General features: G+C 60.1%; 1 protein-coding gene across 3 annotated transcripts in view; it reads left to right on the top strand.

Annotated features, from left to right (window-relative positions):
- The window catches only part of CORO2A (coronin 2A), a 52,613-nt gene extending 33,960 nt beyond the window's left edge, over nt 1–18,653 (top strand). For all 3 annotated transcript variants that reach the window (XM_070054847.1, XM_070054845.1, XM_070054846.1), the window contains 10 exons: nt 6,021–6,137; nt 8,526–8,675; nt 10,119–10,298; nt 10,998–11,114; nt 12,150–12,254; nt 12,789–12,885; nt 14,837–14,949; nt 15,201–15,291; nt 16,195–16,457; nt 18,305–18,653. In XM_070054847.1, the coding sequence (XP_069910948.1) occupies nt 6,021–6,137; nt 8,526–8,675; nt 10,119–10,298; nt 10,998–11,114; nt 12,150–12,254; nt 12,789–12,885; nt 14,837–14,949; nt 15,201–15,291; nt 16,195–16,457; nt 18,305–18,433 (1,362 nt within the window). In that variant the 3' untranslated portion in view covers nt 18,434–18,653. The remainder of the gene's footprint in view (nt 1–6,020; nt 6,138–8,525; nt 8,676–10,118; nt 10,299–10,997; nt 11,115–12,149; nt 12,255–12,788; nt 12,886–14,836; nt 14,950–15,200; nt 15,292–16,194; nt 16,458–18,304) is intronic.
- Nucleotides 18,654–20,034: the final 1,381 nt, after the last annotated feature.

The following is a 20,034-nucleotide window of genomic DNA, read 5'->3' as shown; positions in this document are numbered from 1 at the left end:
GAAGGGACTTGCGTGCCCAAGGGGAGTGGCCGGTGCCTGGCTGAGCAAGGCCTGGATGCCAGGGTGAGGTGCGGGAACCATGTCTTAGAGCCCAGCCGAAATGTTGCAGGCTAGGGACAGGGCTGTGTAAAGTGCCAGGCGTGGATTGACTGGACCGCCAGAGCTGAGGCCCGGGGAGTGGGGCTGTCCCCACCAGGCAGCCATGCCTGTACAACAGGGCCAGGCGATGCCCCCAGTAGCTGGGCTTCGGGCTGGGTGACTCCCCAGGACGCTGTGCGTTGAGCCCGGACCTGGGGCTGGCCCTGTGGCTCTTACAGCAGCTCCCTGGTTACCAGGGACATCATGCCGGGGACTGCGTGGTGTGTGCGTGCGGGAAGGGCCTGGCTGGCTCACTTTCACGAAGCATGGAAAGGAGCGCCCGTGTTGGCCTGGCCCGGCTTCCCAGAAGTCCTTCTCAGAGGGGCCGGGCTGCCCCCAGTGGTGTCAGGTGTCCCAAAGGGACTGCCACCATTGGGGGGGGGTCCCTCCTTCTTGCACACAGTGACTGGGGAAGCCCTTGGAGAGAGGCGGGAAGCCGAGTTTCACAAGGTGTGGCTGCAGCCTTGGCAGCCCAGATCTATGCTCCGGGGACCAGGTGGCGGCAGCAAGGGCTGGCACAGAGGGGGCTGGGGCCCGGGCGCTGGGGCCCAGCCTGCAGCACAGCCACCCAGGCACTGCTGGAGAGGGTGGACTTTGTCGTGAGGCGGGGAGGGCAAGGGCAGGCAGAGCCCTGGGAGTGGGCCCAGGAATATTGCTGGGTGTGGGCTGAGGGCCCGAATGGACACCATGACCTTTGGGTGCCTGGAGAAGGGGGCGTAGGCACAGCTTCCTTGCTCTTGGAGGCCACCCTGACTCTTCCCGAAGCCGGGTGTGGCCGCGTCACTCCCTGCTCCAGCGGGACTCCCTTGCCTGTCCCGCCAGGTGTGGAGGCTTCCAGGGCACAGACCTGCGTCCTCCGTGGGGTCTCCCTCCTCAAAGCAGGGGGTTGGGCGTCCCGTCCCGGGGAAGAGCATCCGCAAGAAGTACTTGCCTTCCAGTCTCCAAAGAGCTGGGCCAGGACAGAGGGGACACAGGTGCCCTTTGGGTCCCCCGACGGCTGAGCTAGCACCAGAAGCCGGGAGTGGGGAAAACAGGAGGGGTTCTGGTGGAGGCAGGGGCAGGGGGACATCCTGGCTCGAAGTAGGAAGCGTTTTCTGAGTTGACGAGGTCTGAATGTGGAAGGAAGTGAACTCTCCCTTCCCTCAGGAGAGCAGGCAGGGTTGCCAGGGAACCCGTGCAGGTCACCGCTTCCTCCCTGGGTGCTGGAATCCTCAGGAAGCCCTGGGCACTCTCACGGGGGACAGGGGACAGTGGCCGGGCGTTGTACAAGCGTGTGCGTCTCCAGGATCAGGAGTGTCCCCCTCGGCTCTCCTCCAGCCCGCTAGCCCCTGCTTTTTCTGGGCAGCCCCTGGCCCAGAATCTCACCCCTGCCAGTCCTCTCCCGAGGTCCAGCGGAGCCCTGCCCACAGCCGCACCCCTGCTCCCTGGCCGCTTCTCCCCAGCCTACACTCCCCACTGGCAGTCTGTGGCCCTGCCTTTCTGACTCACTGTCTCCCCTCCACCCGGCCTGGTCAAAGTCTCCCTCACTTTAAGACCCAATTCACATGCCTCCTCTTCCAGGAAGCCTACTCTGACTCCTCCCTGGGGCCCTTTGCTCCTGTCTCTAAACCCTGAGTCCATCCCTTGTCTCCTCCACAAGACAGGCAGGGCCTCGTTTCTGTCCCCACCTGCACACGGCCCGTGGTCTGGCACAGAGCAGGCTGAGAGGCCAGCAGGAGGCAGAGCAGGAGGTGGGAGGGAGCACTCCTGGGTCTGCTGGGCCTGCCGTGGACTTGGGCTGTTGCCCTGGGAATGGGACGCTCAGCCTCTCCGATGCCCAGCTTCTGCACTTGGACGTGGGGACTCTTCCCAGGCGGGGTGGAGGGGCAACTCCAACACCGTGACGGAAGCCCCTGGCCCTGCACCTGGTGCGTTTATGACTCCCTGGACCCTGGTTCCCATAGGAAAACATAGATAACCTGCTCCCGAGAGGCGTGGGAGCCGGGCTTGAGTCCACCAGTTGGATCAGGGCCCCCCTGCGGCCTGGTCCCACCCGCGTGGCAGCACCCCCCGGGCAGCAGTCTGGCCTCACGCTAGACCGCAGAGACGCACCGAACCGCCCCACGTCTTGGGCGGTTGTGATGAGCTGAGTTGATGCCGGCCGCTCGACCCAGAGCTTGCCAGGCCCCGGGCGCTGTCTTAAGTGCTTCTCACCCTCCGTCCACCCTATGGATGAGCTCCTGCTGCTGTTGCCATTTGGCAGATGGGAACACCGAGGCTGCAGTCAGGTGCCTGGTGGTGCAGCAGGGACCCAGCCCCAGGAAGCCCAAGGCAGCCTGTCCGCCCAGCCTTGCTGCCACCCTGCCTCCCAGTCTCCACCCTGGACTGCTGGGACGGTCGCTGGAGGCCATGGCTACGACAGCACTGTAGGAGCCACGCCCTGTGGGTGCTGAAGGTTGTGTTGGTGACCTTGCAGCCTCTTCCAACCTGGTAGCTGAGGTCTGTGCCCCTGGACCTGGCTCTGCCCCCCAGCATCCTGCCATCGGTGCATACCGTCCACCCCAGGCAGCTCCTTGGAGACGTGGAGGGTGGGTCCCTCTGGGCTGAGCAGCCCGGCTCCTGCACTCAAGCCAGGGCTGTGTGGAGTGTGTGAGGGGGGCAGGTGTATGGCCCCTGGTGTGGAGTTTGAACGGCCCACGAGTCAGGCCTGGCCCTGGCTGAGTGCTGGCCTAATGTGCAGAGAGAGGAATGGCCTGATTATAGCTGTGCCTGCCCAACAGGCTTTTAGCAGCTCAGCTGGAGCCCTGCAGACTGGCTGATGTCTGCTAACGCCAGTGGTCTCTAGGGTGGCCCGGCCATCTGGTGTCCACCGAGCGGGCTGGGGCTGGGGCTTCTGCTCGGCGAGGCCAGGAGGAGCTCTGGCCCCAGCCCAGCTCTCCAAGGGCCCTCCCCGAGTCTGTGGCTGTGGCTCAGCAGGAGGCTGGAGGTCTGGGGCTGGCTGGGCGCCCTGGGCAATCTGCCTCCTGCCAGCCCAAGGCCAGCTCGCCGCAGCTCTTCCTGAGCACAGAAACTGGGGCACGGCCCTGGGCCCCCCGAGAGCTGGCAGTGGCCCTCAGCAAAAGACCTGAACTGCTCATGCCCTTTGACCCAGGAAATGATCCAAGAGAAGGGGAAGGCTTTGTGCTGGAAGGGGGCACTCCCTCCGAGCACAGAGAGACCACTGCAGGCTCCCACAGCCCGCACCAAGGGCCTGGGACTGCTCCCCGCTGCCCAGTGACCCTAGGCAAGTCCCTGCTCCAGTCTAGCTTCCCTCAGTCTAGGGCCAGGGAGAGAGTGCTATGATCCATTAGTGATGCCTGCCACAGGAACAGGAGCAAAGAGCTTGGCTGTGAACTCGCCGTTCCTGGTCTCTGAGAGCCCTGCCAGCATTTATAACAGATTTTTGTCTGATCTTAGGACTCATCTTTTCAAAAAATAAAGTCAGTAGTTTTGTTTTTATATTTTTAAAGATTTATTTTTATTTATTTGAGAGAGAGAGAGAGAGAAGATTGAGATCTTCCATCCACTGGTTCCCTTCCCAGATGGTCACAGAGGCTGGGCCAGGCCAAAGTCAGGAACCTGGAACTCCATCCAGTCTCCCACTTGGATGCAGGGGCCCAAGCACTTGGCCATCTTCCGCTCCCTTCCCAGGCACGTTAGCAGGGAGCTGGGTCAGAGCAGAGCAGTGGGGACTCCAAGCAGCACCTGTATAGAGGCCGGCATCACAGACGGCAGCAGCTTAACCCACTGCCCACACTGCCAGTCCTGAGATGCTAACCACACAGGGTGCGGAGTGGCTGGGTGCTGGGCCTTAGGAGACCTGAACCGGGCCTCTGGGTGCAGCGTCTCCCTCCTAGGCTCTGGCTCCAGGGGCAGCCCTGACGATGGCCGCCCGTCCTCCCGGCTGGTGGAGGAAGCCAGCCATCCGGAAGACATGGAACCTTCGCCCATGCCTTTACACACCAGGAACACATGACAGATCCCCACTCTTGCCTCCTCTCTCCGTGTGTATGTGCAAGAGTGACTTTTTCTGCACCACTTTAGCCCTTGAATACTTGAATGCCTGCTGCACGTCGGAACATCCCCCTACATAATCATGGTAATGTTATCAGCTTCTGTAAGCCCCGCCTACAGTGATGGTTTCCCGTTCTCGGGCACGGCGGGCCAATAGTGGGGTCTAAGGCTGTTTTCCACGGTGCAGGGCGCTGGGTCGGGCATAGTTTCCGGGTGACAGCTGGGACCAGGCTGCCAGCTGCACGCCAGTGGCTCCGGTTGTCTGCGTCTCAGTTTGCCAGGGGTGAGCCCGGAGGCCCTGTATCTGTTCTCGGCGCTGCTGCCCACTTGCAGCCTAATGAAGCAAACTCAGGGACCACCGCCGTATCCCTGCTGGGTCACACCGTCTCTGTGTCACACAAAAGTGCCGTGGTCTTCTGCGGAGTTGGGAGGGGAGGGGAGGGGCTTGGCTGTTCTGGGTCCACGTCATCCTTGAAAGTTCTTTGTGAAATCCCGAGAGTGGTACTTCTGCAAGATTAAGGACTGTGCCCCGTGCTGCCCTGGAGTCAGGTGCATCAGCTCAGGGCTTTGTGGGAGCCATGCCGGCAGGCGGAGGGCCTGGGGCCCAGCCCCCATTCTGCCAGGGCCCTGCAGCAGGGCGTCGGGCAGATGGAATGGGCTGGTCGGCGCCCATCCCACGCTCCCGTGATTAAACTGCTGTGGTCACCTCTGAGCCCAGGAGGACCGTGTGTGTCTGGAGTTGCAGATCTGAGCTGCAGGCTGTGTGACAAGGGCTGTAGGACCCGTGTGTGCCTCCCAGCACCTACACAGGAGCTCACAGACAGGAGGCGGGGAAGGAAAGGAGTTTTATGATATTTGAGTTATGCCATTGAAACAATAAATCACAAACCATAAAAACACACCATTTCCAAGTGTATGATTCAGTGGCTGTTAGCGCATTCATAGTAATTGTCACCATTGCTTAATTTCAAAATTTGCTTCATCAGCCCGAACTCAAACTACACGCCTGCAGCGGGGCCCCTCTCCCTGGTCCTGGGTGACGGCTCCCCGGGGTGATGGCTCCCCGCCCTCTCTTGCTGCGGGTTGGCCTGCTGTGGGTTGTTCATAGGCAGCAGGGATCTGCGTAGCAGCTCCCAGGGGCCGAGTCCGTTTGCTCAGGCAGGGCGCCCACACGCAATCCGTCAGCCACCTGGAAAATCGCGCATGATGAGGCTTTTCTCTGGTCTGGCTTCTTTCACTTGGCCTAATGCTTGGGGGTTCATCCGTGTCCAGGATGCCTCCGGACTTCCTTCCCTGTTTCTGGCTGACAGTAGGTCGTGTGGATCCACTGCTAGTTTGCACCGGGTGGGTATTTGGCTGTTAGGAATAGCGCTGCTCTGAGCATTCGGGAACAAGTGTTTTATCAACCTGTGTTTTCATTTTTTGGGGGGCCATTCCAGGAGTATAACTGCTGGCCCATGGTATCACCGTGTTTAGCCATGGGAGGGTCCCCCAGTGCTGGCCCATTCTCCATTCCCCCCCAGCAGTGTGTGACAGGGGGACCCTGCTCCTGAACACCTGCCGTGTGCTGGAACCGGCACAGGGCCCCTCCGTCCCCACCCCAGGGTCCTTACGCCGGCCGGTCCCACACCTGCCGTGGCCTCCTTGTCCCGAGGAGGGCACAGAGGCTCCGAGGAGGGAAGACGCTGCCCCGGCGTCACCCAGGGAGCAGGTGTCAGGGCCTAGGTTCGCACCACCTGGGCCCCTCCCATTTTCCTGTCTGCGTAGCGACTGCTGCCCGACTGAGTGACCGTCGGGAGGCTGAAGTCCCGTGAGCCTCCTCCCCACCCCTTCTGGGCGCTGTCTTGCAGACGGGAAAGCTGGACCCCCACTACCCGAAGGTGTGCGGGCACAGAGGGAACGTCCTCGACATCAAGTGGAACCCCTTCAATGACTTCGAGATCGCTTCCTGTTCTGAAGATGCCACGGTGAGTGTCGGCCCCCGCGCCACGCCCCTTTCTGGAAATGCACAGGGCTGGGGCGGGGTGGGGGCGTGCCCCCGAGGGCGGTGTGAGGCCCCTGCGTGGGGCAGTGAGTGTTAGCTTAGACAGAAGAGGAGCTCTTTGCACTGTGGGGCTGGGGGTACCGTCTCTCCTCCCCACAGGCCTCAGTTTCCCCCCTGTAAAATGGCGTAAGAGCCTTCCCCCCATCTAATGAAGTTCATATTGCAGAGGGCAAGCCCACCATTGGGGAGCTATAAAATGCTGTGAGGGACATTCTTATTGTGCTAATGTCACACACACAGTGGGGGCGTGAGCTTTGAAAGGATGAGAGGAGAGCCTCATATGAATGTGAACCCCAAAACATCCTGGAACGTCAGGCCCACCAACTTTCCCGAGCTCCTGTTGTACACAGGAGCAGATGCAGTAGGTGTCGCTTAACACAAAAGACGAGTGGAGGAAGTGAGGAAAGACTAAACACATCGACTATGGGAGGGTGCAGTGGTTGTGTACCTGGTGTGGCTCAGAGCTCCCTGGCAGCCCAAGTGAAAAGGGAAATAGAATGTAGTGCAGAGAGAGCTCTCACTGTTTGATGTGATCAGATGACCAAAACAAGGATAAAAGTCACAGCTGCCCCTCCCTGCGTCCCGTCTATCCCTGACTTTTGTGATACTTGTCATTTCATTGAGCCTCCCTGGCAACCCCACAGTGTAGGATTATTTTTGTGTTTTGACTTTCAATTATTTGAAAGGCAGAGGGAGAAAGAGACCCCTCTTTCATCCACTGGTTCTCTCCCCACATGCCCGCAGCAGCCAGGCCCAAGCCAGGAGCCTGGAACTCAGTCTGGGCCCCCTGGTGGCCGGCAGAGACTCAGCCAGCTGAGCATCGCCTGCTGCCTCCAGGGGGCGCATCAGCAAGCAGCTGGAGCAGAAACGGACGGGACTGCAGCTCAGGCACTCCGACAGGGGACATGGGTGTCCCAGGCATCATAACCGTTCTCTTCCCACTGCTATACCACTTCTCTAAAGAGCAACAGAGGGAGGAAGCGAGGAAGTGCCAGAAACGTCGGCTATGGAAGATTGTGTAGCTCAGAGCTCCCTGGTGGCCCAGGCGAAAAAGGGAAATAGACTCTGTTGCAAGTTGCAACCGCACTGCGGGACCAAAGGAAGCAGCGCTGCTCATCAGGGAGGCAGGCAGAACGTTGTCGCAGGACTTGCGTCCCTTTCCACAGGGTGGATGTTGGGGAACAGCAGGACCGGCAGTGTCTGCGAGGTGGTCTCGCTGACGGGCTGTCAGGTCCTGGGGCCTGGCCCTGTCTCCAGCGAGTGCAGGATATTAAACTTCTGGCACCTTCTCCCCATCACCTCGGTTCCTTCCCAGAAGCCTCAGGGGCAGGGTTATGGGGGAGGGGGTGGGGTATCAGTTCTTTCCTGTAAAGTGCTCAGGTCCCCCCACCCCTGCTCCCAGGGCCTGAGGGCAGGGACGAGCTTCTAGCCCTGGGGTTCCTGGTGCTTTCGGGTTGAGCAGGCACCTGCACCTCCCCAAACAGGCCTGGCCAGTAACCGCCCTCGGCAGACCCATCTGTTTGCAGCTCGGGGCCTGCCTTCCTGGTATGAAACCCAAAACGACCAGGAAGTCAATATTTGCTGAGCCGAGAACAAAGCCGTCCAGCCGAGAAGCCTGTGTCTCAGAGAAGCGGAGCCGGGCCGGAGGACCCGGCAGGACAGCCCGGAAGGCCCGCGGGCACCGCCCCTGGCTCCAGCGCCCGCTGCCTCGTCCATGTCTGCCTCCGTGGCAGGGCGCTCGCTCCGCTAGCGCCCCCTGCCGTCCGTCCCTGGCCCGGCCCCCTGGCTTCCAGCCTGTCCTCTTCCGGGCCATCCAGGGCGCCCTGCGGAGCAGGAAGATGGCCCTGTCCCGTGCTGCTCCAGAGCCTGCGCTGGCTCCCAGGTGCCCTGAGGGCCAGCCTGGTGCTGCCTTGCTCGTCCTGACCCTGAGCTTCCGCCCTGGGCCTTGAGTGCGAGGTGGGGGCGGAGCCCTGGCCCCGGAGGGCTGGGCTGAGCTGGAAGGCAGCTTCGCTGTGGCATCCAGCGTGGGGACACTCCTGCGCCCATCCACCTGCCCAACATGTCCAACCGTCCAGGTGGCCAAGCATCCCCAGGGGCGGGTTGGGGGGTGTGGGCTCGTCTCTGCTCAGCTGGAGGACTGTGGCGAAGCCCGTTCCTCCGGGGCGCCCAGCTGTCCTTGACCCGTGGAGAGATGGATTTGGAGACTTTGCCCACTGCCTCTGCCGAGCACTGCCGGGTCCGTGGCTTGGGGTGGAGAAGGCAGGGAGGCGGCCCCGACTGACCCTCCCGTGGGCCGTGTCTCCCCTGCCAGATCAAGATCTGGGCCATCCCCAAACAGCTGCTGTCCAAGAACCTCACGGCCTACAGGAAGGAGCTGATGGGCCACGCGCGCAGGGTGGGCCTGGTGGAGTGGCACCCCACGGCCGCCAACATCCTCTTCAGCTCCGGCTACGACTACAAGGTGAGCAGCCTGCGTGGCCCTCTCCAGGGCTGCCTTTACAGCTGTCACCATTCTAGAGACAGAAACCCTACCTGGAGCTGAGCTCTTGGGGGAGATCGGCGCCCCCTACAGGCTCCAGAGAGAATATTCCTTTTTTTTTTTTTTAAGTATTTATTCATTTATTTGAAAGCAGACTTAGAGAGAGAATCTTCCATCTGCTAGCTCACTCCCAGATGGTTGCAACGGCCAGAGCTTGGCCAGGCCAAAGCCAGGAGCCAGGCGCTCCATCCAGGTCTCCCAAGTTTTGGGTGGCAGGGACCCAAGGCCTTGGGCCATCTCCCACTGCCTTCCCAGGAGCATTAGCAGAGAGCCAGGTCGGAAACGAAGCAGCCGGGACTCGAACCCATGCTCGTGTGGGATCAGGGTGCAGGCGGTGGCTTAGCCTGCTGCACCACGACGCCAGCCCTGGGCGGACCTTCCTGCCCTGTCCGGGGTCTGGTGGCTCCAGGTGCGCTTCACTCTGTCACTTAGCAGTGTCACTCCAAGCTCTGTGCTCCCACAGCCTCTCCCCGTGCGCCCGCAGGTCCTCTCCTAACCCGTTGTGACTGCACCTGAGCTAACGCCATCTGCAAGAGCCTCTTTCCACCCGGGCTCACATCTCGCATTCTGAGTTGGGGGGTGGGGGGTTGGGTTTGGGGAGACGCTGTTGAAGCCGTCACATCCTGCCAGAAGGGAATGGACCAGGCCTGCCAGGGCATCTGCCCTCTGCCCTGCTGGCTGCCGGGGGGACTGTGGGCCCCACGGCTGGGGGAAGTCCTGGCACAGGAGAGCTGCATTCCTCCCACTCCGCCTCCGGTTTGCGGGATGACCCGAAAAGTCCCTTGCCTCCTCCAGGCCTCGGTTTCCCAACCTGAAGACAAATAGGATTTCAGACTCTGCCCTTCTGACCCCGCAGCAGTTTGCAGAAGCAGCCGTGATGAGGAGAGGGTTGCTGGACCTCGGGGCCAGAAGTGCTCTTTCTCCTGGTTCTGCAGGGTGGGTCTGTGGGGCTCCCCGGCAAAGCTGTGTGCATTATTCCACACCCGCCTCCAGGGGGCGCTCTTCACACGGCCGCGAGTGTACAGTCTGTGTCACCACCCCAGGCAGTCCTGTTTGTCCATGCCAGGTGGGACCTGCTGCTTGTGACTGTTTGAAATCCTGGCATTAGCTGATCCCTTGGGGTCTTCCCAGCGTGATGTTCCGTTGCAGGAAGGCAGATGGTGTTTTGCTTTCGAGGCTAAATGGCCCTGCTCCCGGCTTCCCCCTCCCGCCATGCTTGGCCTCAGCCTGAAGATCCGCCCTCTGACCTGAGGCTTCCCAGCCAGGCTGCCAGCTGCAGCTCCCCTCCCAGGAATACTGTGTCTCACGGCAGGGTGCTGGGGCGGGGGTGGCCCTGTGCTCAGGGGCCCGCGCTGTGCCGCGCAGGTGATGGTCTGGAACCTGGACACGAAGGAGGCAGTACTCAGGAACCCCGTGCAGACGATCACTTGCCACCAGGACGTCATCCTCTCCATGTCCTTCAACACCAACGGCAGCCTGCTGGCCACCGCCTGCAAAGACCGAAAGATTCGGGTGCTCGACCCCCGAGTGGGGACCGTCCTCCAGGCGAGTGCTGGGCCCCAGGGGGCCACGGGGCTCCCGAGAGCAGGGCAGTGAAGCCGCCAGCAGCCGCGCCCAGGCTTTAGGGGCGTAGGCTGCACCCCCAACCCCCACCCAAGCCTGTCCCATTAGCACCACTGGGAGATAGGGTTTGCCGGCTCCATTTTTCAGATGACAAAACTGAGGCCAAAGAGAGATGAAGGGACCACACTGAGAGCTGGCATTTGAATCGGATCTGACTCCAGAGCTGGTCAGTGTGCCTCAGCGCTGTCCCTGGCCGGCGTCAGGAGACCTGAGGGCGCACTGGTTGTCAGCCGTGTAACCTCGGGCAGGCAGCTGCTGCTCTCTGAGCCCCTTCCTCCTTGTCTGCAGCCATGGGCTGACATCCTGCCTCTTAGGTGACTAACTGCACCAACCCATGTGGCAGTGGCCACCCTGCTGTCACTGGGAGTGCGGAGCTGGGCAGGGGTTTGTCTGTGACTTTGCTCAGAAAAAGAATTGCACCGATAGCAAGAAGGGATCCGGGAAGACTTCCTAGAGGTGGTGGCCCTGGGAAGATTCCCCAGCAGAGTTGGGGTGAGGAAGGAGGAAGGCCTTGTCCAGGTGGGACAACAACATCAGCAAAGCAGGGAGGCCAGAACCACCTGCTGCCATGGGGGTCCCCTCCCAGCATCTCCCCGACGCTGACCGCACCTGTCCCTGCAGGAAGCCAACTACAAGGGGCACCGAGCCAACAAGGTGCTATTCCTGGGCAACCTGAAGAAGCTGCTGTCCACAGGCACGTCCCGATGGAACAACCGGCAGATGGCCCTGTGGGACCAGGTGGGTGTCACAGGCACTCTGCTGCCCCCGCCCCACACCTTCCAGCAGGCTGCTGGCCCCATTCGTCCACTCACTTCTCACGCACCTGCATGGTGTGGGCCGCCGTGAGCTGGGGGCCGGGGATGGTTAGCAGGGAGAGCTCGCAGCCCACGGGGCAAGCCCAGGCCTCATGCATCTTGTCACGCGACAAGGGAGGTGGGTCAGGCCCCGGGAGAGGCGCGGAGCCTGGGACCGGGACCAGGGGAAGTGACCCAGAGGCAGCACTGCAGCACAGGTTTGGGGGTGAAAACTCAGTGGGTGTGGGCACGGGGGGCATGTGGGGGGCAGAGGGGAGGCCGGGCCAGCAGTGTTGCTGGAAGGAGAACTTGACAGGAGTCCCAGACACTCACGTTCCCCTGCTTCATCTGTAAGATAAATGTCAGCTAAACACAGGCTAGGGTGGGGGGGAGCGGAATGCGATCCGATGCTCCAAAGGGGTTTGTTGAGCGCTGGCAGGTAGGGAACCTGGCGTTGCAGTGCCTTTGAAACGGCGTCTCCACCAGGGGGCAGCCTACTGTTGGACCTCGCAGCTAAGGCGATGCTTGGGAGGCCACATCCGGTGTCTGAGTGCCTGCTTTCATTCCTGCTGATATGCACGCTGGGAGGCAGCGGCTGATGGCTCAAGTCCTTGAGTCCTTGCCGCCCACCTGGGAGCCCTGGGTTCAATTCCGGGCTCCTAGTTTTCAGCGTGGTCCAGCCCCAGCTGTCGTGGCTGTCTGGGGAGTGAACCAGCAGATGGGAGATCTCGCTGTCTCTGCCTTTCAAATAAAGAAAAACACTAAAAAAAAAAAAAAAGCGGAACCAGAGACATCTTCCCCACAAGAAGGGTCTCCCTCTCGCTTGCTCTCACACGCACACGCACACACACACATGCACACATGCATACACACGCACATGAACACACACAGAGCCCTGCGGCAGGAACTCCTGTCTCCGAGGGCACCCCCGGGGCCCCTGGAGCGACTCATGGCCTTCCTGGTCTCCCTCCCCTTGCAGGACGACCTCTCTGTGCCTCTCACGGAGGAGGACCTGGACGGCTCCTCGGGAGTGCTGTTCCCCTTCTACGATGCCGACACCAACATGCTCTACGTGGTGGGGAAGGTGGGTGGCTGCCTAGAGCCCTCGGGCGGGAGGCAGAACGCTCCAGGGCCTGCCCTCAGGGGTGGGCAAGCCTGCCGGCCACTCATCCCCCACCTGCTTGCTCCCCATCTCTGGGTGCAGCTGGGGAGGGGCAGTGGGTGCTTGGGGCAGAGTGGGTCTACACTGGGTAGGACTCCTCCTGGTCCTGACCCACTCCTGCCAGGAACGGCACCCAACGTCATCATGACTGCCAGGAGTGTCCCCAGGGTCAGACCCACTGGTTCTGAGCTGTGTGAGCGGCTCTGGGATTGGGGCCTGTACTGCCAGGGCCTCTGCCTCACAGAAATGAGGGTGGGCTTTGGGTCACGGCTGGGGAGCTGAGCGTTAAACTGAGGACCCCTTCAGCTGCCGCAGTCCCTGGTGTCCCCTGTGCAAAGAGTCTTTGCCAGTGGTTTGCTCTGTGAAAGCCAGGTTTTTGCTGCGTGGCAGTGGGGGCGTGGGGAGGGGACTGCTGGCTGGGGCCCCACCTCTGAACCCCACCCTCCTCCTCCTCAGGGAGACGGGAACATCCGCTACTATGAGGTGAGCGCCGAGAAGCCTCACCTGAGCTACCTGACTGAGTACCGCTCCTATAACCCGCAGAAGGGGATCGGTGAGCACCGGGCCCGGGCACGGGGTGGCCCAGCGTGGCACAGCTGCAGTCTGGCAATGCCCAGCTCCTTCTTAACTGTGTTTCAGAATTTAGAAAGACCCAACATTGTGTTCCCTAAAATAAACCCACCCTAAACATAAAAGGACACAAAGTAACCAGCTGGAGAAAGATATACCAGGCTAACACAAATTGAAAGAAAGCTGCAGGGCCAAGCCTTTCAGCCTAGCCATTAAGGCACCTGCCCCACATCGGAGTGCCTGGATTCTCAGCTCCAGCACCTGACTCATTTCCTGCCAGGGCAGGCCTAGGGAGGCAGCAGTGATGACTTGGGTAAGTGGGTTCTACTGCTCACAGAGGAGACTCAAACTGAGTTTCCAACTTCCAGCCCAGCCCCAGCCATTGTAGATATTTGAGGAATGAACCAGCAGATGAGAGGTTTCTGGCTGTCTGCCTCTCTAATGATTTTAGGAGAAGGAAGCTGGAATAGCTGTTGGAGGGTACTTCAAAAACTTCAAGGAAAATGGAATCGTTTAGGAGCAGGTGTTGTGGTGCAGAGGTTAAGCCGCTGCTTAGGGTGCCTGCATGCCATATCCGAGTGCTGGTTTGAGTCCCAGCTGCTCTGCTTCCAATCCAGCTTCTTGCTAATGCATCCCGGAAGGCAGCAGAAGATGGCCCAGTGCTTGGGTTCTTCTCACTCATGTGAGAGACCTGGGTGAAACCCCTGGCTCCTGGCTTCAGCTGTTGCAGACACCTGTGGAGTGAATCCGCACATGGAGAGCTTCTCTCTTTTCTCTCTCTCGCTCGCTGTCACTCTGCCTTCCAAGTAGATGAAAAATACATAAACATTTTATTAAAAGATGACTTTAGTTTGGTGCAAGACAATTTCAAATCCATGCATAGTGTTCTCATAATGCGCCTTCCCCATGAACTTTTTTTAAAATTATTTATTTATTTATTTGAAAGTTACACAGAGAGAAGGGGAGGCAGAGAGAGAGGTCTTCCATCCACTGGTTCACTCCCTTATTGGCCCCAGTGGCTGGAGCTGGGCCAATCCAAAGCCAAGAGCCAGGAGCATCTTCTGGGTCTCCCACGTGGGTGCAGGGGCCCAAGGACTTGGGCCATCTTCCACTGCTTTCCCAGGCCATAGCAGAGAGTTGGATTGGAAGTGGAGTAGCCGGGACTTGAACTGGCACCTACATGGGATGCTGGCACTGCAGGCGGCAGCTTTACCCACTATGCCACAGCGCTGTCCCCTCCATGAACTTTTTAACAACCTGGTGTTAGAACACGGGTGCCGTGAGAATAGACAGGAGACTTGAACCAAGCAACCCGCTTGTAAAAGCCAGGCTGAGTTCACGTGTGTAAGGCTGTCACAAAACATATCAAACACCGGAGTAAGGGAAAGGGGTTCTTGGTGGGGGAAACCCAACAGACCAGAGGGAAGGGGCGAAGAAAGAGAGGAGGAGAGCGTAAGAGAGAGAGATCAAGAGACAGAGAGAGAGCCACGTGTTCAGGAACAGGTCCTCTTAAAGCTTTGCCAGGGGACGGGCAGGGAAGCAGGAGCAGCGAATCCGATTAGGACGGGGGTGGAGATGACACCGGTGGTTGGGCCTTGTGGTCACCTGGCTTCCAGCAATGGCGGCGGGCGCCAGAGCCTAGGATGGTGTCGGGGCAGACATCGCGCCACAGGTAAGACTGCGCCATTCCACCAGCAACGTGACTCCTCGAGGGTGGAGACACAGTGGGAGTGTTTGAACTCCACTTCCCTGGCACAGGGCCCAGCCCAACCTAGGGGTTTGCTCCTAAGCCGTCTGCCGAGGGGACACGGAGGGAGCAGCGTGGACTCTGTTCACGGCCAGGTTCACCGCCTGACTCTGCCCTCGCGTGGGGGTCCCTGTGGCCTGCAGTCTCATGGGAACCTCTCAGCACCCCCTTTGGCGTCTACCCACAGGTGTCATGCCAAAGAGAGGTCTCGACGTGTCCGCCTGCGAGATCTTCCGCTTCTACAAGCTGATCACAACCAAGAGCCTCATTGAGCCCGTGTCCATGATTGTGCCTCGGCGGGTAAGGCCCGTGGGGACCCCCGTCCTGGGGAGCACAGGCCTGGGGCACCGCTCCAGGGGAACGCCTTTGTTGAGGTCAGTGTGATGTCACAGGTGGGTGTGGCCCCGCCTGTGTGGCTCGGGTAAGCGGCCTTGCTGTGTGGCCCCGGTCTGCTCAGTCCCACAGGGAATGGAGAGGGCCTGAGCAGCCCGGCTGCCTCCCCCGAGGGCAGCCCGCCCCCGGCCCCCTCACCAGCTGCATTTCTCCTGCAGTCAGAGTCCTACCAAGAGGACATCTACCCACCGACGGCAGGGGCCCAGCCCTCACTGACGGCCCAGGAGTGGCTCAGCGGGATGGACAAAGGTGAGCCTGGCAGGGAAGAGGCCTCAGGCGAGCAAATGGCAGGAACATGGGCTGCCCAGGGGCTGAGGGGGTCAGCGCGTATTTGATCCCCCCGGGGGCCTTGGCAGTCAGTCCCCACTGGCCAGGGTGGTCACCTACTGGCCTTGACCCGAGGGATCCAGGAAACCCTCTCAGGTCGGAGAGTGGCCCATGCACATGTCGCTCTACAGGGGCTCCCCAGCCTGAAATAAGAGACTCCACGGGGCCCTTGTCCATCCCCATCCCACTGCCATGATGACCCTTCCCCCCCCAAGAGACCCTAGGCAGCCACCCCCACCACCTGCAGGACTCGCTGTCCCTCTCCTGTCTGTGAGCCCAGAGTTAGGGTCACAATGTGTGCTGTCCTCCCCAGGCCCCAGCAGCCCCCCTTCCACTCCAGGGGACCTCCTGGTGGACTGGACCAGTGCCAGGCCCCAGTCTCGTGTCACCGTAGACAGATCCGGCCCCCTCCCTGGGCCAGTTTCCTTGTCTGTCTGTATCCCTAATGTCTGCTTCTTCCGGGGGTGTGGCGGGCAAGGGTGCTTGGAAGAACTGATGAACCTGACCGTGGCAGAGTAGTGGGGGGGGGGGGGGGCTGTCCTTACAAAGCCAGGACCCTTGAGGAGTCCGCAGTGTTTGGCACCGCTCCAGAGCACATTCCCTGCTGTTTCCACCAACCAAGCTTCACGTAGAGGGTGACACCAGGCATTTCATTCCGAATGCCCCATCCGGGCGTTTGTGCCTGGCTGCAGGTGGCTGTGTCTGTGCGCGTGCGTGTGCCTTTGTGGTTCTCCACGTGTCCTTGTGTGCCTGCCCGTGTTGTGTCCCAGCGTGCATCTGCTCGTGGCTGCTCAGTCCTCTCACTGCCCTTTGCTTCCTCCTCAGGGCCAGTCCTGGTGTCCCTTAGGCCTGGTTCCCAGGTTCTGAGTCCCCAGCCGCTGCCTCCAGAGAGATCCCTGTCCAACTCTATGGGCCTGGCCCTGGACCAGCCAGACAAGCCGACCGCAGAGGATGGCCGGAGGTCCTTCTCCCTGTGGGAGGAGAAGGGGCCCCGGTGGGCAGCAGAACACAGGCTGGAGGAGAAGAAATCCTGGCTGACAAATGGCTTTGACATTTTCGAATGCCCCCCACCAAAGACAGAGAACGAGGTGTGAACGAGGGTGGGGAGCTGGGGCGGGGGCGGGTCCCCCCTGCCCTCCACCTGCAGGACAAGGCCAAGGAGGAGGGAGGGGAAATTCGGGATGAGAAGTATAGCCAGGCCCTGTGGCTTAACTCTTTCTTTTTAAAAATTAATCCACTTTCAGATGATAATTACTTTGTATTTCTTTTAATATGTATTCATTTGAAAGGCAGAGTTACAGAAAGAGAGGAAAATTCTTTTTTTTAATTAATTTATTGATTTGAAAGAGTTACACAGAGAGAGGAGAGGCAGAGAGAGAGAGAGAGAGAGAGAGAGGTCTTCCATCTGCTGGTTCACTCCCCAATTGGCCGCAACTGCCACAGCTGGGTCAGTCTGAAGCCGGGAACCAGGAGCTTCATGTGGGTCTCCCATGTGGGTGCAGGGGCCAAGCACTTGGGCCATCACCTGCACTGCTTTCCCAGGCCCATTAGTAGGGAGCCAGATCAGAAGCAAAGCAGCCAGGACTTGAACCTGTGCTCTGATGAGAGATGCTGGTACCTTAATTCACTTTCTTAATTCACTCAACAAACAGGCAGGGAACACCCTCTGAATGCCAGAATCGCAGCTATACACACAGAAAAAAAAAAAAAAAAAAAAGATCCGCTCGGGACACGTGCATTCCCTCTAAGTGTGCTGTCCAACTCGGTCTCAAGTTCTGATTCCTGCTTCTTGCTAATGTACCTGGGAGGCAGCAGGTGATGACACAAGCACTTGGGTCCCCGCCACCCACCTGGGAGATCTGGACTCCGGACTCTGGCCTGGCCCAGCCCCAGCTTTATCAGGTGTTTGGGGAGTGAACCAGTAGATGGGAAAGTTCCCCCTCTCTCTGTCTCCGCTGGTTCACTCCCCAAATGGCTGCAATGGCTGGAGCTGGGCCAATCCAAAGCCAGGTGCCTGAAGCTTCTTTCAGGTCTCCCACATGGGTGTAGGGGCTCAAGGACTTGGGCCATCTTCCACTGCTTTTCCAGGCCACAGCAGAGAGCTGGATCGGAAGTGGAGCAGCCAGGTCTTGAACTGGCGCCCATATGAGATGCCGGCACTGCAGGTGGTGGCTTTACCCGCTGCGCCACAGCACCAGCCCCCAAGTGGATCTTAAGCACTGGGCCAGGTGCCTGCCCCCCAAATCAATATTCAAGTACCTACTGAACACCAGGTTGTGGCACTGTGATACAGCATGTCACCAAACTCAGCAGCTCTGGATGTCAGGTTGTGGCAGCTAAAAGCACAGGCTGGCGTCTCACGAGGATTATTCTGCTGTGGCTCTGCCCAACACCAGCTATAGGGCTGAACACCCTATATAGGGCCCCGACACCCTGCGGGGCTGAACGCTACTGGGTTTCAATTTCTGTGGTGGTCACGTGGGGGCGCTCACACTGCCACCCTCACAGCTGTCCCATGAGCCACCCTGGGGGGGATAATGAAAGACTCCCAGCGCCTGATGGCCATCCTGTTACTGTAACCTTGAGGGTAGTTATTTCGGCAAAAGAAATGGACCGTTTGGGACGGTGAGTGACTTGGCCAACACCACCCAGGTTAGTGGTGGTGAAACGGGCACCTGCAGGCTTCAGGGCCAGGTGTCCTTTCCTGCAACCCCGGAGGGATTTATAGAAGCAAAGTATGCATCTAGAACATTCTGGAACGTTCGAGTCCTGAATTTCGTGTCTTGGTAAAAAGCATTTTCCAAAAGATCTGTGCGGTCACTGCCCACCAGGCGGCGGCCACGTTAACCACCCCATCCTTGGGCCCCAGATGGGGGTGTGGGGTCTCAGCCATCCTGTGTGTGCACTCAGCTGACCCCGCCCTCTGCTCCCCCAGCTGTTGCAGATGTTCTACCGGCAACAGGAGGAGATCCGGAGGCTGAGGGAGCTGGTGACCCAGCGAGAGGTCCAAGCCAAGCAGCTGGAGCTGGAGATCAAGAACTTGCGGATGAGCTCCGAGCAGTGAGCGAAGGAGACCTCCGTCCTCCTCGCCCTCAGGGACACCTCTCAGCCTGTGGGGAGGCCCAGAACCACACTGCAAGTCCCCCGAGGACAGCCACTATTTCTATATTTTTTACCAGAAGACAAGACTCTCTCGGTCACTGAAAGATTGCGGTGGGACCAGGGGCCGTCTTTCTATTTGCCTTCTCACAGCAAGTTTCTGAATTGACTTTGTTTTTAGAGGATGCCTTTGCCTCCTGCTGAGTTCTGTTTGGAAGGTGAGCTAGAACGCCTCCTGGGGCAGGAGCTGCGTAGGCAATGAGAGCCGGGGGACCCAGGAGGCTGTCCTGCCCGTGGCAGTCCCGCTGCGGACGTCTCCTACTGCCCACCCAGTTCCACCGTGGCCCCTGCTTCTCTCTGTTGCATGCGTTGAGCTGCTATGGAATCCGTAATCCTGCACCTAGATTTGTTTTTTTTCAAAGATGGAAAACCAGTGATCTGGCCCAATGCCCTCGTTTTTACAGGTGGGGAAACTGAGGCCCAGAGAGAGTTGAGTGAGGTTTGTTTCCGGGAGAGCTGGCCTCAGCTCCTGCTTTCCCGGGTCTGGGTGTCTGATGCAGCCCTTGGCTCACAGTACCAGCATCTGCTGGTACTGCCCTTAGCTTGCGCAGTGAGTCCTTCCCTCTGTGGGACCTGCCACGCGTGATGCTGGTCTCAGGAGAACCACGTGTGGGGTGATGTCAGGAGTTTGCAGGGAGTTTGCAAAGGGGCCGCGGGGGTTCAGCCCAGTCCCACAGCACAGCCAGGAGAGCCACACCTTCCTTTCCCGCCACAACCAGCCAGTAGTGGGAGACTGCTGAGGGCCACCACCGGGGCCCTCGGGGGCATGGCCGGCTGCCGGCATGTTGTGGGCATTCAACCCAGGCTCACGGAGGAGGTGGAGGGCCCCCAGCCCTGGGTGCCACGCACCTGCAGTCCCCCCAGAGAGGTGGGATGGCAGAGGCCAGGCCATCAGCCCAGCGGGCCCCGAAGTTTCTCTGCGGGCCTCCGTGGGGATCAGCTCGGAACTTCTCACCGCTCACAGAACCAGAGCCCAGCAGAGGAGCGAAGGGAGGGGCAGGCGACCCCGGAGCTCAGGCAGGGGCTGCAGGAGGCCCAACCTGGGCGGGTTCATTAGTATCCTCCTGGGAACGTTCAGGACCTGAGGGGATGGCTGAGCCCCAGCGCAGATCAGCTGAGGCTGGGGCCTGGCCTTGCCTGTGTGGTTCTGCAGTGCCGGGGGAGGGGGACCCTGGGACTGGTCCTCTCTGCCCGTTTGCACTAAAGATGAGGAAGCCGGTGCCGCCCAAGAGGAGCTGGGACTCAGAGCCAAATCCTCTTCAGTCCTGGCTGGCACCACCTACAAAGTCGAGCAGAGGTGTTGTGCCAAGCCCTCCCCCACACCAAGATCTCCGGAGCCCCAGCTGCAGCACGAGGCAGCCCTGTGCTTCCCTCCCCCAGCCAAGGCTGACTCCCCTGGGATGCCTGCACGCCTGAAGCCCATGGTCCTTGTCGCGTTCCCAGCTTACCCTGGCGTGAAGCCCCGGCCAGGCTTGCCTTAGCATGCTCCCTGGGGCAGAGGCCAAA

The sequence above is a fragment of the Oryctolagus cuniculus genome, chromosome 1, assembly GCF_964237555.1.
Source record: "Oryctolagus cuniculus chromosome 1, mOryCun1.1, whole genome shotgun sequence".
In the NCBI taxonomy this organism is placed as follows: Eukaryota; Metazoa; Chordata; class Mammalia; order Lagomorpha; family Leporidae; genus Oryctolagus; species Oryctolagus cuniculus.
Note: the sequence above shows the minus strand (reverse complement) of the source record. Positions and strands in the feature narration are given on the sequence as shown.